General features: G+C 41.1%; 2 protein-coding genes across 2 annotated transcripts; one reads left to right on the forward strand and one right to left on the reverse strand.

Annotated features, from left to right (window-relative positions):
* Nucleotides 1-10,102: 10,102 nt before the first annotated feature.
* On the forward strand, nt 10,103-10,609 carry LOC131025771 (uncharacterized). Its single transcript, XM_057955556.1, has one exon. The coding sequence runs from the start codon at nt 10,103-10,105 to the stop codon at nt 10,607-10,609; it is 507 nt and encodes a 168-aa protein (XP_057811539.1).
* Nucleotides 10,610-11,790: 1,181 nt separating this feature from the next.
* On the reverse strand, nt 11,791-16,620 carry LOC131026358 (uncharacterized). Its single transcript, XM_057956224.1, has 13 exons — nt 16,049-16,620; nt 14,871-15,501; nt 14,572-14,756; nt 14,365-14,445; nt 14,243-14,284; nt 14,112-14,153; nt 13,924-14,010; nt 13,298-13,424; nt 13,126-13,206; nt 12,822-12,944; nt 12,424-12,488; nt 12,192-12,297; nt 11,791-12,111 (listed from the first exon to the last, which is right to left on the reverse strand). Exons 1-13 carry the CDS (start codon nt 16,184-16,186, stop codon nt 12,014-12,016), a joined length of 1,806 nt encoding a protein of 601 aa, XP_057812207.1. The 5' UTR covers nt 16,187-16,620; the 3' UTR covers nt 11,791-12,013.
* Nucleotides 16,621-17,639: the final 1,019 nt, after the last annotated feature.

Here is a 17,639-nt window from a genome sequence, read left to right on the forward strand (position 1 = left end):
AGGAGAGGCGAGAGGAGCAGATGGAGGAGGAGGAGGTTAGGAGAGGTTCTTGTTCCAATCCGAAAGTGGGTTCGTAGAAGAAGAGAGCTCGTGTTTCGGGTTGGGGGTCGGAGGGGAGGGGTCGTAGGGGAGGGAGAGCTGGTAGAGGAAGGTCTGGAGAGGACGGGAGAAAAAAGGACTGGGGAATTTCTTTTGGGAACGAGGGAGTTAGGAGTCGGGAAGAGCGAGAGAGGGAGACAGCAGGTGGGGGTTCAGATGAGGAGGAAGTTTCAAGCATCTCTAAGAAACGACCGGGGAGTGCCGTGTGTGATGCGGGCTCGGACTCCCCAAAACGAAAGAATCCGCGTCATGATATGGAGAACACTCTAGAGTTGGCAATAACGGCGGAGGCTGCCTCGCAGCCCCGCCGAGCCCAATGAATGCGGTAATTTGGAATGCTCGAGGCTTGGGCACAACTCGTGCATTCCATAATCTTTGCCAGTTAGTTTCTGGCGTGTCTCCAAGCATACTTTTCATTTCAGAGGCAAAAGTATGTGCGGCTAAATGTGTTAATTGGAAGACGATTCTGGGTTTTGAGGGACATTTTGTGGTAAACCCTGTTGGTGCGAGTGGAGGTCTTATGTTGTTCTGGAAGAAGGATTGTGATGTGAGTATTCGGAGTTTTTCAAAGGGTCACATTGATTGTTGGGTTAAGTGTGAAAGTATTGGTTTTCAGTTTACGGGTTTTTATGGAAATCCTGAAGTGACTAAACGTCAGCAGTCTTGGGAACTTATTAAAAGACTGGCGGAGAATGGAGATGTTTCATATCATTGGATTGTTGGAGGTGATTTTAATGAGATTTTGAAGCAGGAAGAGAAGGCAGGAGGGAAGTGAAAACCGTGGTCGTGTTTATCTAACTTTCGAGCTGCGATTGAGGCTAGCGGTTTAAAGGCCATTAATAATGACGCTCGTTTTACCTGGTTTAATCAAAGAGAGGGGGAGGCGGCTATTTTTGAACTGTTGGATAGGTTTCTAATCAATGAATCGGGTCTATTGGCAGTGGGAGATTGTGAGGCGAATGTGTTGGACTCGTATGGCTCAGATCATAGAGCGGTCAGGGTGCGGTTGGAGAAGCAGGAGAAGAGTCAATCCACTGGGGGTTATAAAAGATTCCATTTTGAGTAGAAATGGATGTTGGCTGAGAATTTTACAGCTGATATTCTTATGAATTGGCGGGGTTTTGGCAGTCATTCTTTGCCAAAGCGTCTTGCCTTGTGTCAGCAATATCTCAAAAAATGGGTGGTTTCTGAGTACAAGAACCCTTCGAAGACGCTTGAGGAGTTAAGGAAGAAGAGGATCAAGTTGTTGAATCAGTGCGGAGATAAAGACGTGGGAAAGGAGCTGCATGAGATTAATGTTAAGATTGAGAGGATTTCGGAGGCGGAGGAAATACATTGGAAGCAGAGGTCAAGAGCGAATTGGCTGGGCCTGGGGGACAGGAATACGAAGTATTTTCAAAACTTCACCTCAGAAAGAAAGAGGAAAAATAGAATTGAAGGCTTGTTTGATTCGATGGGTGTGCTGCAGAATAAGGATGAGAATAAGGCGATTATTATTCAGCAATATTTCAGGGAACTCTTTCGGTCGGATAAGCCTCGGGCTGAGGATTTTTTGGCGATTACTAGCTGTGTTAATAGCAGATTCCAACAGGCAGATGTAGCTGTTCTTCAAGAACCTTATACTAAGGAGGAAGTACAAAAAGCAATCTTTCAGATGAATCCGAATAAAGCCCCGGGACCTGACGGGTTTCCACCTATTTTTTTTCAAAAGTATTGGGGAGAGATTGGAGGATCCATTACTAAAGAGGTTCTGGGTATTCTCAATGGGGATGATAGTATTAGAGAGTGGAACAAGAGTTTGATTGTTCTCATTCCGAAAGTTAAGAAGCCGACGCAAGTAAGTGAATTCCGGCCTATTAGTTTATGCAATACCACTTATAAGATTGTGACTAAAGTGGTGGCCAATCGGTTGAGAAGAGTGTTGGGAAAGGTTATAAACGATAACCAAAGTGCTTTCGTTCCCGAGCGGTTGATCACAGACAATATCTTAGTGGGCTACGAATGTATGCATTGGCTTAAAAATTAAAAGAATGGGAAACATGGTTTTGCGGCAGCAAAACTTGATATGAGGAAAGCTTATGACAAAGTTGAGTGGGGCTTTATTAAGGCTATGATGCAGGTGCTGGGTTTTCCTAGTAGATTGATGCGGGTGGTGATGGATTGTATCACTTCAGTGGAGTTTGCTTTTGTGGTGAATGGAAAGGTGTTTGGTTCTTTGATTCCTACGAGGGGTATTCGCCAAGGATGCCCTTTATCGCCATTCTTATTTGTTATCTGCGCGCAAGGGTTGTCTTCGATCCTTCATGAGTATGCGGGAAGGAAAGATTTCGAAGGTTTACGTGTTGCTAAGGCTAGCCCGGCTATAAGTCACCTCTTTTTTGCGGATGATAGCCTTCTCTTCTTTAGAGCTAATGCTAAGGGGGTGGCTACAATTCGGGATGCTCTTGATCTTTATTCTGTAGCTTCGGGGCAACAGATTAATAAGGATAAATCTGCTGTTACTTTTAGTCCGTGTACTTTGGAGAGTGATAGGGAGATTGTGGTGAAAACTTTGGGTGTAGGCCAGACCAAAGGACATTCTGTTTATTTAGGCCTTCCTACTATTGTGATGAAGCAGAAGAGGATCCAATTTGATTATTTACGTGAAAGGGTCTGTAAGAAGCTTGGATCGTGGAAAAATAAACATTTCTCAATGGGTGGTAGAGAAGTCCTCCTTAAATCAGTTATACAAGCGATTCCAACTTACGCCATGAACTGTTTTAAGGTTCCTGTAGCTGTGTGCAGAGATATGGAGAAGGCTTGCGCTAATTTCTGGTGGGGAATGACTGAAAAAGGTCCAAACATGCATTGGGCAAAGTGGCAGTCGCTCTGCTCTCTGAAGTCGAAAGGTGGGATGGGTTTTTGAGATTTGGTTACGTTTAACAAGGCTCTATTAGCTAAACAGGTGTGGCGTTTCATCAAGTTCCCTAATTCGCTGGTGGCCAGGGTGCTTAAAGGTCGTTATTATAAGAATGGGGACGTGTTGAATGTTATATGCCCCCCTACGGCTTCCTATTCTTGGCGTTCGATTTTGTGGGGAGGAGATCTTTTGAGACGTGGAGTGAGGTGGAGAATTGGAAATGGGCAAAGTGTGTGTGCTTTTAAGGATGCTTGGATTCCTAATGGGGGAGATGGTATAGCTGCCGGTGGGCTGGTGAAGGACGAAAATATTTTGGTTGCTGATTTTATTGATCAAAATAAACGATGGAAGGAGGAGCTTTTGAAGGAAAATTTTCTCTCATATGAGGTACAAAGTATTATTTCCATTGATTTATTAAGAAATGAGAAAGATGATAGATTTTGGATACATGATGAGAAAGGGAGATATACCGTAAAATCTGGATATCTTCTAGAAAAGGAATGCTTCATGCCGAAGGCTAACACGACTTCAAAAGTAGAGGAGGATTGGTGGAAGTTTGTTTGGAAACTCTTTATTCCACCGAAGGTTAGGGTTTTTGCATGGAGATTTATGAAGAATATGCTGCCTACTGCTATTAACTTGAAGAAACATCATATTCCCATTAATGGCATCTGCTCCTGGTGCAATCGGGATTGGGGCTCGACGACTCACTCAATTATTTTTTATGCATCAGTGCGGGATGAATGGAAGAAGACCAATTGGTGGTCGTGGTTGAGAGGTCGAGAAAGTCTTGACAGTGAGACTCTTTGTAGGGATTTCTTTGCCGCTTTTGGAGTTGGGGATCTGGAGCTTTTTGTTATTTTCCTTTGGTGGAGTTGGAAGAATCAATGCAATGTTAAACATGGCAATAAGGCTGCTGGACCGATGGAGCTTATTGAAGGTGGTGAGATTTTTCTGAGTATGTTTCAGGAGGCAAGCTGGTGGTCGAAGGCGCAGCAGTCGATTCTGCCGAAGGAGGGTGATAAGCGTTGGCTTCCACCGTGCCGGGGTACTTTTCGGTTGGATGTGGATGTCTCTATCTATGCGAATGGGAATTTGGTTGGAGTTGATTTTCTGGTTCGGGACCATACATGAACGGTGTTAGCGGCGGCTGCGAGACGCATTGGACGAACGGAGACCACTCTTATGGGCGAACTACATTCGATCTTGCTGGGTGTGGGTTTCTGCATGGAACATGATTTTTGTCCTCTTGAAGTTTTTACTGATTCTCTCTTGGCGGTGCACGTTTTGAGTGAGAAGACGAGGGGGATAGACTCTCTTTGTGATGATCTTTACGATGCTTTTATCTATGCTAAGGAGAAGATAGTGCTTGATTTTAGACATGTTCGTAGGGAAGCTAATAGAGCGGCCCATTTCTTGGCTAATTTAGCCGTTTGTATTCCTGATGCAATGATCTGGAGATCCGACTTTCCTTTGGGTCTCATAGATATTGTTCATCGTGATTTGAATTAATATAAGGTCTCTGGTGTTTCTAAAAAAAAAAAATTATAATACTGTAAGGATACGTATATTTTGAATTAAGATAAGAATGATTTTGTATGTAAATTCTTTTAAAATTATGAAAATATTATCTTTTTTGGAGATACATGTATGTATAAGTAAATTCGTTAAAAATTAAATTTCTAAGTTTGTAGGTCTTTGGTCCTTGAGCTCGCCCAAATCATTTCGACTGCTTGTTGAAAATTACAATCTTTAATTTTGGACGGAGTTGTTCTATATAATGACTCGGGTTGAAAGATAGTTGAATCTATAAGTGAAAATCGAATTATAATTTCTATAATTTATTTCCCCGATCTATTTTCAACCAGTGACGGATCGAGAGTAGGGCGGTGTGGGTACAACTATATCCCCAATTTTTTAAATAGTATTATATATATATATATATATATATATATTATGTGTTAAAATATTTTATAATGAGTGTCCATACCCAAAAAACTGCATTTTCCTTTACTTCAGACTCCAGTCCTTGCTTTTGGGTTTTGGCCTCTATTTCTCACTTAATCCAATTTTAAAAGATTGCATGTGTTATGTGTTTAAGTTCTTTTAGAAAAAAATATTAAGAAATAGAAATATATTTAAGAGAGGACGAGAGTCCCAAGGTTAACATAAAACAAGAAAAAGAAAGAAAGGGGTGCCTGCCAAAGCTTGAGAGTTCAGACCTTGAGTTTTGAGTTAGGAAAAAAAAAATACTCTTTTCATTTTAATTAGTCATACCCTAAATTTAAAATTTTGGATCCGCCACTATTTTCAACGGAGCTATAACATATCCTAAAGTCAACCCTTCCTTCAAAACTGGACCCTTCAATGATACCTCAAGACTAGTGTTTAATAATAATAATAATAATAATAATAATAATAATAATTTATTATTATTATTATTAGGGGTAATTGCCGCAAAAACCATATACTTTTTTGATTTTTAGTTTTTTCCCATGACAAAAATGATCTGAACAGAAATTCAAGAATTGGAAAATTAATTGCAATTTTCCCCCGTGTCCATTTTTCGGCGATCTCCGATAGAGCTCCGATCCAACGTGGCTTAATTGATTCCACCTCACCTAAAATCAGCTATGTCAGCTCTGGTGGCCTTGGTCAGCTTTGGCTACCATTTTTTGAGCATTCCATTTCCAGATTTTTGAGAAGGCATGGTCAAGTTAAGAACTAGATTTTTGCTCTGCATTAAGAACTACATTTTGAGCAGATTTTTGGTGTCATTTCATTTCCAGATTTCGAGCCATTAAGATCTACAAATTGTGTATTTTGAGCAGGGCATTCCATTTCCAGATTTTGAGCCATTAAAATCTATAAACCAACATTTCATTTCCATTTCCAATGATCATGAACAACAAGGACGGCTGGTATTCCACATCTACATTGTGCAGCGGTTGCAAAGCTCCTGAATTCGAGCTTCCAGTTAGGTTTTGGGACATTTTGCTCGACGAACCCTAAGCTTCGACGAACCCTAAGCTTCAGATTTTGTAATTCAATTGTAAAAAAACCATAAAACGGCGTATTTTAATTATAATTAAAACGACATCGTCTCATTCAATTCCCGACGATGACACGCTGGAAATCCGATTGCCACCTCGGATTCAATTTGGGGAAAAAATGGACGCGGGGGAAAATTGCAATTAATTTTCCAATTCATAAATTTCTGTTCAGATTTTTTTTGTTATGGGAAAAAACCAAAAATCGAAAAAGTATATGATTTTTGCGGCAATTAACCCTTATTATTATTATTATTATTATTATTATTATTATTATTATTATTATTATTATTATTATTATTATTATTATTTATCCTTTATTTATGTAATTAAATATAATTTGGGTTAATTTATGATAACTATTAGTTTAGGACATCTGACGATGAAAACCTAGCCTTTGCTGCCGCCGCCGCCCTGCCGACATGGATTCCAGTCGCTTGCCTCATGGCGCCCTGGATCGATCGGCCCTTCATCTCCCTCCTGTTTCGTCCAACTTCACACCGAGCTCGTCGTCTGGAGTCCCACCCCTCCCACACGTCTCGGCAAACCCTAGTTCTGAAAACCCTAATGGCTTAGCAAACCCTTCTGCTCTGGCCACGCAACTGGTGACGCGTTCCGATTCCATAAACCTGCAAGCACACCCCAGCGAAACTGTCCCCACACAGAAAAAGAATTATGTGGATGTCGTCGCCCCTAGACGGAGATGGCCGGATTTGCCGGCTCACAATTTTCAGGCACTCCACGTTCGTACTGGAGAAGAGGTAGATTCTCTTGTTATCCCGAAAGATTTCTATAGACAGCGAGTGGAGGATTTTAAATTCGCCCTGATTGGGAGACTGTTGATTCGTAAAGGCGCCAAGCCACGTGTTACGCATGAGATTAAGGCCGAACTCCAACAGATCTGGAACATCAATAATGATTGGAGTTTAATCACCATGGGGAAAGACTTTTTCACCCTTAAATTTAGTTCGTTGGAAGACAAGAAAACCGTGAAGGCAAAACTGAATCAAGACCTGGTTGATGGTCAGCTACGTCTCAGAGAATGGGTCCCGAAATTTAATCCTTACAAAGAGGTCTCCTCTCTGGCGCAAGTCTGGGTTCGTATTTACTACCTACCCATAGAGTTATGGCATCCAGAGGTCATTGCTGCGGTCGGACGTTACTTGGGCAATCCTATCAAGGTGGATGGATCTTCGGGAGCCGGAGAAGTGGGTCATTACGCACGTGTGTTGGTGGAGATTGACATGGCTTTGCCCTACAAAGAATTCTTAAGATTTGATGAAGGTGACAACGCGTTTCATGTTGAATTCTATTATGAAAACTTACCTCTTTACTGTTCACGTTGCAAGATCACAGGACATGCTCTGGACAAATGCCGGAAAGTAAGAAAAGGTCTGAGGAGGAAACTTCATCGAGCAAACAGAAGAGTAAGGAAGCTCCTATGAAACCGGTAGCTGAATGGCATCCACAGAATGAGATTCAGGGAGCGACTGGACAACAAAATAGTCAGGCCGCCAACTTTAATGAGGGTAATGTTGGAATCCAGGACGTCGTTCCGACCGGCAACATGGAGGGGGCTCGGAGCCCTGATCGGAAGTCCTCGGAGGAGAGAATTGGGAGTCCGCAACTGAGAAACTCGGGGAGGTCGGGAAGAAACATTGATATAAACAATAAATTTGCTGTTCTTAACAGCATTGGCACGGAAGAGCCTTCTTGCTCAGGGCCGGACTTACTGGCGAAAGTTTTCAGCACAGCTGTGTTGGACTCGGGAACTGACACTCATACTTTGAATCCCGTATCTAACACATCGGGAGAGGAGATCTATGATACTGTCATGAGCATGGACACCAGTAGTGCTCCTGGCCCCGATGGGTTCTCGGGTCTCTTCTTCCAAAATTGTTGGAATACGGTTCGCGAGGATGTGATTAGAGCGGTTCGATGCTTCTTTCTTAACTCTTATTTGCCGAACGGCTGCAATGCGAACACTCTTATCTTGATTCCTAAGGTGGACGATGTCAAATCTGTTTCTAATCTCAGGCCGATCATTCTTTCGAACTTCTTCTTCAAAATAATCTCGAAGATTATGGCGGTTCGCTTGAACAAGGTGGCTACTGATGTGGTCTCACATAATCAGTTCGGCTTCATAGGTGGGCGATCTATACATGACTGCATCATGTTGGGCTCGGAGGGTTTCAACTGTATGGATCGTACGGCACGTGGTTCGAATATTGCTTGTAAGATCGACATCAAGAAGGCATTTGACACCATGAGCTGGGACTTCATCATCAAAGTCTTGAGGGTAATGGGTTTCCATCAGCAGTTTGTCACCTGGATCTCCATTATCTTCAGCTCTGCCCGTATCTCCATTCTTTATAACGGGCGGCTGAGCGGTTATTTTGCCTGTACTAGAGGAGTTCGTCAAGGAGATCCCTTATCTCCCATTCTTTTTGGTATTGCCGAAGATATGTTAAGTCAGATTCTCACAAACTGTGTTGCTTCGCGCCATCTCATCCCCATGAGCTATAGCCGCTCTCACTACTTCCCCACGCACCTGCTCTACGCGGATGACATCTTGCTCTTCTGTAGAGCCTCGACTCGTAATGCGAAGAAAGTTAAGCACATATTGGAGTTTTATGGCTCTCTTTCTGGGCAGATTTGCAGCCTTGAAAAATCTCGCATATACTTTGGGAAAGGCGTAAGTACTTTGGTTAAACGAGGCATCAACCAGGTTTTGGGTTTCACGCAAGGGGGTGAACATGTGACCTACTTAGGGGCTCCTCTTTTTGTGGGAAGGCCTCGCGTTTCTCACTTTATGAGCATCAAAGACCGCACTGTGCAAAAGTTTTCGCGATGGGCGGGTCTTCATCTTTCGATGGCAGGACGTATCTGTCTTGTTAAATCCGTCATCCAGAGCTCCATCATTCATACCATGATGGTTTATCGCTGGCCTAAGTCGCTCCTTCATGAGCTCGATCGTAAGTGCAGGAATTTTATCTGGACTGGAAAGACGAATCAGAAACCTTCGTGTGCGGTGAAGTGGGATCGCTGTTGCGCTATCAAGGAGGAATGAGGCTTGGGAATCCGCTCTTTTACCCTTATGAATAAGAACTACCTTATGAAGCTCGCGTGGAATCTCATTAAAGGCAGTTCCTTTGCGCACCAGTTGCTTAGATCCAGACATCTCACGGAGTTTGGTTATGTGAAGAAAAACGTTGCGAACTCTTCGATTTGGCTTGGGCTCAGGCATGAAATTAATGGGTTGGTGGAGAATTCTTACTCTGCGATTGGAGATGGCAGATCCACCCTTTTTTGGATGGATGATTGGCTGGGATATAAGATTTGTGAGCGTTTGGGAATTCCTGATTATCTGCACGATAGACTCACGCATTCTGTTGCGGATTACTACTTTGACAACTGTTGGCATTTTTCAGAAAATTTTGTTGAGAATTATCCAGATATTGTGGGCGATATCATTCTTCTTCCTATGGATGATTCCACGGATGCTCGGTTCTGGAAGCATTCTCTACGTGGTGATGTGACTTCGGCTCTGGCCTTCGCCAACACGTGTCACCGGTACCCCAAGGTTTCGTGGGGCTCTTGGCTCTGGGATGCGGCCATCCCGATACGCCGCTCGCTGACTTGCTGGAGGCTCATCCATGGTCGTCTGCCAACCATGGATCGCTTGATTCGCCAGGGGCTTGTGACTCCAAATGTTTGTTGTTTATGCTTGAGCGATGCAGAGAACATTTCACACATTTTTTGGGACTGCAGGAAGACTAAACAGGTGTGGGCTCCCTTCCTCAATTGGTTCGGCCATCATGAGCTCTTGGATTGCAGGGATATTACGAGCTTTCTTGTGATGGCGTGGAACATGAAGTTCAGCTCTCTTTTGTAGAGGCTTTGGAAGATTGGTATTATCAACTTAATCTGGATGATTTGGACCAGCCGAAATAGTGTGATCTTTGATGATAATTCCTTCAGTGAAACAAAGGTGCTTAAGTTCATCAAAATTGCTTACAAAGAAGTGGACTCCTCTAACCTGAAACTTGGGCACATGGCGAATGATTGGAAAGAATATCTCACGTTACGTGAGCTTGGCGTGAGGTCGCGATCTGCCCCCCCTCCAGATTATATTGATGTTCACTGGTGGCCTCCGGACTTGAACTGGATGAAAGTAAATACGGATGGCTCGGCGTTGGGGGCGCCGGGAAGGATTTTTGCCGGGGACGTTTTTCGAGATCACCAAGCTGAGGTTCGTGGATGTTTTCATGTGAAGGGGGGCTCGGGCTTTGCGCTGGAGGAAGAGCTGCTGGCGGTGATCAAAGCCATTGCCATTGCGGAGAGCCGCGGGTGGCGCAAACTTTGGTTGGAATCGGACTCTACGTATGTTGTAGAGCTGCTTCGAAAGAAATTGATGGAGGTGCCTTGGAGATTTCTGACTAGTTGGAAGGCGACGATTGCCTTCCTCAACAATTTCGAGCTTCGTGTTTCTCACATTTACAGGGAGGGCAATGCGGCGGCGGATATCATGGCTCACAACTCGCGTCACGAGGGTTGGTAGCCACATAGCATCGAGGCTATTGAGTCTGCTGTCATCCGGGACATGGCCTCGCACAGCCACATCAGACGCATCTAATGGGCTGCTGGTGCTGGGTTTCTTTGAAGGATGAGTTGCTTGGTGGGGTGCGGGCTGTTGGGAGCTGGCGGTGCAGCACTTTGTTCGAGCAGTTGGTGGGTTTCTTTGCTGTTGTTTGGTCGAACACCTGGGGCGCGGTGGTGGTTGTCCTCGGCCTTTACGTGATGCTTGTTCTCCCTCGGTTGAACTGCCGCTGGATTTACGTGGTGGAGGCTGGCTTGCCAGCGCGCTTCTTCGAGGGGACACATGGTTTTTTAGTTCTCAGCGACGGCGTCTCACCGGCCGAAACTATTAGCTTTTTTTCCTTGGTTTATGTTTGTGCGATAATTTCGGCGACGGAGTATAACCGGCCGTTTTCTTACCCCTTTGTTTTGGAGTCTTGTTTCGTGGTTAGCTCACGGCGACGACGTATAACCGGCTGTGTTGCTTCCCTTCGTTTCTTTTGTTTGTCCGAGCTAGCGGCGACGGCGTCTAACCGGCCGCGTAGCTCCTTCGTTTTGGGCATTTTGGCGACGGCGTCTCACCGGCCTTTTGCCCCGGTTCGGTTTGTTTCTCTTCTTTTCTGTGGGATGAGAGCCGGGTTGGTTTGGGGGCGATGGTTAGGCCGGAGTTCCGGAAACTTACCCTGCCGCTCTCACTCCCTCTTTCTCGGTTGTTTAGACGGGTACTCTTTTTCCTTTTTACGGTTTTTCCCATGGGGTTTTCCGTAAAAAGGTTTTAACAAGGCTCGGCCCTTAGTCTGCGTTCTTGTGCTTTCAAGGGTTTCTTAGGTTTTTTCTTTTCCTTTTTATAAAATCGCATTTTGATATAATTTGGGTTAATTTATACATCCAGTCAAAATTAAGTAATATGTATATTTTGATGTAAGGTTAAGTATAGAACTTTAGTCCGAAGTCCGAACCCAAGAATTTATACGAGACAAACCTCACTTACGAAAGTATAGGTACATAATACTTTCGAATAATATATAATTACTACATGTACTATTTTTTATTTGCAAAGACAATGACTTACATGATGGTATGTCTTACTACGAATATCGATGTAAGTAAATTTCGAAAGTGAGGTATACCTCTTCCACTTGCTCTAGTTAATAAAAACAGACATTGAATTGAATCCACATCTCCTCAAATCAAATTCAATGGACTCTTACTTATACCAAATCTTTACATTCTTTATGACAGTGTCATAATCTCACCACTGCAAAACTCACTTAATATGAAGCTCAAGATTTCAAGTTTCACAACATTAGGTAAACTATAAATGTGATCAAAGTGCACATACATATTTCAAATTTGTGAAGATAATAAGACTGTGAAGTGAGTTCTGTTAAGAAGAGGTGGATGCAAAATCTTCCAGGAGGCGTTCGATGGTTCTCCTTGAGGTGACTTTGCCGATCTCAAACACTCTCATCTCACCTCGTAGACCTGCATGAACGAACAATCTAGCTCGATACTCTTGCAGAAAACTACGACAGCATAGTTCATGACACTAAAACAAATCTCACCTGATTGATTTAGAGCTCTGAGTGGAAGCTGGGCTTCACTTGAATTCATGAACACCAGCAGATTCTTCATGAGCTCGGCAGATTCAGCAGAAACCAGAATTTCCCTCTAATTTTAACAAGATCAAGAAAAGGAATTAGGTATGATGTGATGTTGAAGATCCTCATATGTGAACTTATTCATAAAAATGATTTAGAACCTTTGAAATAATGAACCAGAGATCATTGTTCTAACCTTGAATCTCTTCTGAGGATCATAATAGCCAGAGACAACCAGTAGTATGCTGAGTTTCTCCAATTCTGCATTTCAGAACAAGAGTGTGAACGATAAAGAGTTATGCAGTGTGCAGTGATGCAAGAAGGAATTGAAGCAAAAAAACTAAAGAACGACATTTCTACAAAAAGATTTTAGCTATTCTGATGCTGATGACCAAGTGGTACTGTTGCAAAAGTAAGTCTAACAAACGGAAACTGCAAAAGACAGATTCATATGTGAAAACTATGAATATGAAGCTTAGCATGACAAATAAATGATTTTCCTTTAGTCTTATAGGTGAAGTTAGAGCAGAGTTCCACAATATGATAACCGTGTCTAGAATAATAAGAATCCAAGCAAACCAATGGTGTTATTACTTTGAAAATGTATGATTTCCTGAACTGAAGCTGAATCATGAGACAGCAGTTGGGCAACTGACATCCCAATCGAACTCATCCCGATATTGGGTCCCAGCCTTGAGCTTATAGTATTTGGTTTACCTGTTTTCAACAAATTTCAAGACCAATGCAAATTAGTGACTATAGAAACTGATGAATCGAGCCAATTTCTTTTCAATTTCAAGTTTTTTGAAAAAAAAGAAAAAGAAAAAAAATAATGGAAATTAGGCGTAGAATTGAAAATCAGCAGCAATTGCGGTGTTGAAGTGATAGAATGCAAAACCTGATATGGCCCATTTCTTAAATTCCTTCTGTAAAATATCCTCCACTTTAAGGTCAGATGAACCATAAGTTGTGTGTTTCACTGAAACAGATAAAGCAACGAAGTTGAGTCCATAACGACAAACTGATTCAAAGTGTAATAGTTGAAGGTTGAATAAATATATTTGTCTCACATATTTGGTAAAGCCCGTTGATTCCAAATCGACCAGCTCCATTAATTAACAAGGTCGCCATGTATTTATCTTTCGAGGTGCAATGCAGGCTAGATAAGTTTCCAGTATCCACAAGGATGCCTGCTAACTGCAAATTGGAGAAAAGGAATGACGCGCAGATATTTGTGAAAAACCTGAGATAAAACCAATAAATCCAGAATGTAGGATATGCTGAATTTCAGTTGATAATAATTTTCATGTCAAGCAAAAATAATGTTAGAAGAATTCAAGGTCGAAACTTGAGGATAGCCTCTCATAGCTAGATTTACAGGAACACAACTCCAAACTCCAAAGTTCATTATGGAAGTCATGGAAGGCTTAAAAAATTTGTTGGTTGAGAGATACTTCTTCACTGTTTGAATGATACATATGTATATAATGAAGAGGCTAACAAATGCACCATGTTGTTTCTTGTTTTCTTTTGTGAAGTGCCTCTACATATATTTAAAGAAAAAGGCAAATCAGAGGTCTACTTTCCCAAGCTTGGAATAATTATGCCAGCACAAAACAAAATTGCATAAACGATAACTGCAGCAACGTGAAAATAGAATATGGAAGCGTTCAACTTAAATTTTGTGAATTGGTACCAGAAGTCTACTGAATCCTTGCCCAGCCAATATCTCAGGGGATGTCATTGCAAAATTTTCAGCAATTACACTACAGCATGATACATCCTGAAATGAAAACGAAAAAATGGAAAAGGATGATTGTAGCCATTTTCCAATTTATTAGAGGAATGGAAGCGAACAGAAAATCTAGTTCGTATTGTAAATACCTCTCGCTCAGTGACCGTATGAACCCATGAAAATACATCAGACTGCATAGAAGGTTCAATAATGTCAAATTACATTTTGAATATAGATGTCAAGCTTATTAACATGGAACCACAACAAAGTCGGGATCAACCTTTGTGCAGTGGAACACTTCAATTATCGCCTCTTTCAGTGCCTGCTCCAATAAGCAATAAAAGATTTCCAGTTGATGAGATTGGTAGAAAATCCAGCAACTTGGAATCAAAAACCTTTTACCTCTTGTTCAGATGGGATCTTATCGCAATTGACCAAAACCAGTTTGAGACTCCCAAACAGATCGTAATAGGCCAAGTCAATCTGTTTAATGTTGTAGAGAATGAAGGAAGAATCAAGTTGTCGTGGAAACCATCAGGATTTGGATGTCCAGAAATACCAGAGAAAAGAGCTAGTTTCTAGTTTTGGAATAGAGAAATGGTAAATTACCTCATCAATGAAAATTAAGGATGAGAGATCAATATGGCATGATTCAAGAAGCCACCGAACATTAGCATGTGTATCTAAATCAGCTCTCTTCATGTTAATTACAGGAACTGTGCAAAGCTGCTTGCTTTTGATAGTCTCGTCAATGTAAAGAGCATACATGATGGTCGCAGCCACTGATCCCACATCTGCGCAACACAAAGTTAGGTTATCAAATTGGTATCATCAACATAAAAGGCATACATGATGGTATCACCTATGTGTATTCTCAAGGTTTTGCTGGCAAATATAACTGGAATTACCTGCAACATCTGGTCCAATCACAGCATGCAGGAAGTTCCCAGGAACACCAGCATTGATGCCATCTCTCTTAGCCTTCAGGTAAGCGTTTAACTTGTAAACACTTGCACATGATTCAGTATCTTGCATTAGCTGTGAAGGCCCTTGATAAAACAGTGCTGCGGATGGAAGAAGAGGAACATTAGAAATATCTGTTTGCCTCTTTCTCAATTGATATGATGTTTCGACCAAAGACCTTGTGGAGCCAACTTGGATGGCTAATTCCTTTCCTTCAGTAGAGTCCGGACTAGAAACTCTTAATGGTTCATTCAAGTCACGGATGTTAACATTCAAATCTGACAGAGTAACTACTAATGGTGAGGAAGTCTTTGACCACCTCCCAGATGATGACCTGCCAACAGGTTCAAGAACAATGTCCAAAGGTGAGTTTTTAGGACTATCAGAGGTGTCTTCATTCATAGCATCAACAATATCTCTAGATTTACGATCTCCAACATCTGACGCTGATCTATAACTGATTTTCCTTGCCAAATTTCCTTGAAAGTCAATGGCACTTCCCTTCCTGGCCATTGCGGCTTCACCTCTTCGCATCCCGTGAAAGAATGGGTCATCACGACCACGAAGATATGCTTCCTGCAGTTGTAGGGGGAGAATGCATCACCAAAACCAACTATATATGGCTAAAAGAATCATATTAAACTTTGATTTCAGATTTAGGGAATTCCACAGTGAATTCGATTTCAACTTAATATTATGACTACTAATCACAGAGATGATGCCAATCATTACTACAGCATAGTAACCAGCCTATGTGTGAATAGCCATAATACCATTACAATAGCAAAAATGAAAATGCAGCAAATTAAACCAAATAATAACAATAACACATATTCCATCACAGCCCAGATAGGCATCTTCACCTGTAATTTATGTAGCTACATATACATCATCACATAATAGGCACTTTCCATTATTCATATACCAACCAAGAAATAACTAATACGTAACGTTATGGTCTGTATTTCGTCAGCGTATATAGGTGCCCTCATCCCATCCTTCAAACTTCCCATCACACATTCAAATTCGTTCATCATTTAATAGTTACATAATCACACACTCAATCAATCACTAAATCCACAAGCACAAACTAACACGAAATGGGAGTTGAGAGTTGGTTTACCCTTTGATTTGAGTCCACTGCTTTAGAAGCGGCGGTGGACTTCATGTTTGCAGCAATCGCAGGCAGCCTCCAATGCGTGTATAGTGAAGGGCGACGGTTGATTTGAGAACGATAAAAACAAAAACAAGAGGAACGCATATACCGAAGCTTTTGTACAGCGAAACATTGTGAAATCCGCCATTGGAGCGCGTTCTTGGACTTATTGAAAAACCATTCGGCAGAAGAATTCAAGTGAGCAAAAACAGGTAATTAAATTACAAATCCCTATTCCCAAAGTACATGTTGGAGAAATACTACGGCATTCTTGCTCCACAAACAATGCTGCCTCTCAATTTTTCTCAACTTTAAATACAAGAAACTGCTCAACGGGAAAAAGGGCGTGAAAGGAACCTGTCTCAGAGGGAATGGAACTCCGCCCCCGCGCCGAGACTTTGACGGCGGAGCATCATCGCCGGTGGCGCATACAGCGGTAAGTTGTCATTACTTTTTTTTTTTTCATTTCCCGCGGTTATGACTTATGAGTTTTCTTTTTTTGTTAGAGTGCGTTATCTTTGGTTGTAAATTTATCACGGGAAAATGAAGGATAAACAAAATTTCACCCTTAAAATATATTAGACCCTGGTTTTATGTTGATTGATCATCGTTTCATGTGTAATTTTAACAAAGAATAATTATCGCCATAATATCAGCATGATTGCGAGTATAATTAAATACTTTCTCAAAGTTAATGACATACAAAAAATAAATTGAAATTGAGGACTACAAATTAAAATTATTCACTAGTTAATACTATAAACTATGATTAACACACACTCCCTCTATCCGAAAAAACTATTCCTAGAAGGAATAGTTTTAATAAAAATAGTTAGTATATTATGAATGTAGAAAGAGTTTCACCTATCTAATGGATATTATTAATAATGATAATTAATTATATTTTGATCTGTGAATGTAGAAAGGGGTTCATCATATTATATAAAGGGTAATAAGTAGATGTATTGAAGACAGTAAATTGTGAGTTATTATTCATAAATCAAAATAAATTACTCTCTTTGTCCCACTATAAGTGACTCAAAATTTTTCGGCGTGGAAATTAATGAGAAAGTATAAATTAGTTAAAAATGATAGGATTTATAGTTTTTTTAGGATTAAATTTTTTCGTTTATGAAAACAGACCACTTATAATGAAACGGTTCAAAATGAAATACAAATCACTTTTATTGGGATGCATGGAAGGAGTAATTTTTATGTACGTTCAAATGAAAAAAAAAAAAAAGAGACGTACTATTTTTTTGGGGAGGAAAGTAAAGGAGTATAAGTTATGTGATCAAAATTGTTGAAAGTTTAATGATTTGGTGTCTAAATGTTTTCTTTATAACTTACAACTATAGTTCGGACTTTCTCTTTGCAAATATTTGAGAAAGATAAATATTGTTTAATATTTTTATCGTTTGAAAGGACTCACACGGTACAGAAATATTTCTATAAATAAAAGCATTAACATTACATAAAATTTACACTATTTTATGATAAATAAATAAAATAAAATGTGTTTAAATATGCACATTAAGAGTTTTAAGTATGTTTTTCG

This window comes from Salvia miltiorrhiza, chromosome 5 (assembly GCF_028751815.1).
Source record: "Salvia miltiorrhiza cultivar Shanhuang (shh) chromosome 5, IMPLAD_Smil_shh, whole genome shotgun sequence".
Lineage (NCBI taxonomy): Eukaryota > Viridiplantae > Streptophyta > Magnoliopsida > Lamiales > Lamiaceae > Salvia > Salvia miltiorrhiza.

Coding starts and splice junctions, on each gene's coding strand:
- LOC131025771 (XM_057955556.1), top strand. CDS start 10,103: ATGGCGAATGATTGGAAAGAATATCTCACGTTACGTGAGCTTGGCGTG.
- LOC131026358 (XM_057956224.1), bottom strand. CDS start 16,186: ATGCGTTCCTCTTGTTTTTGTTTTTATCGTTCTCAAATCAACCGTCGC. Junction 14,285..14,364: donor AGATCCCATCTGAACAAGAG/GTAAAAGGTTTT, acceptor TTATTGGAGCAG/GCACTGAAAGAGGCGATAAT. Junction 12,945..13,125: donor TAAGAAATGGGCCATATCAG/GTTTTGCATTCT, acceptor TGTTGAAAACAG/GTAAACCAAATACTATAAGC.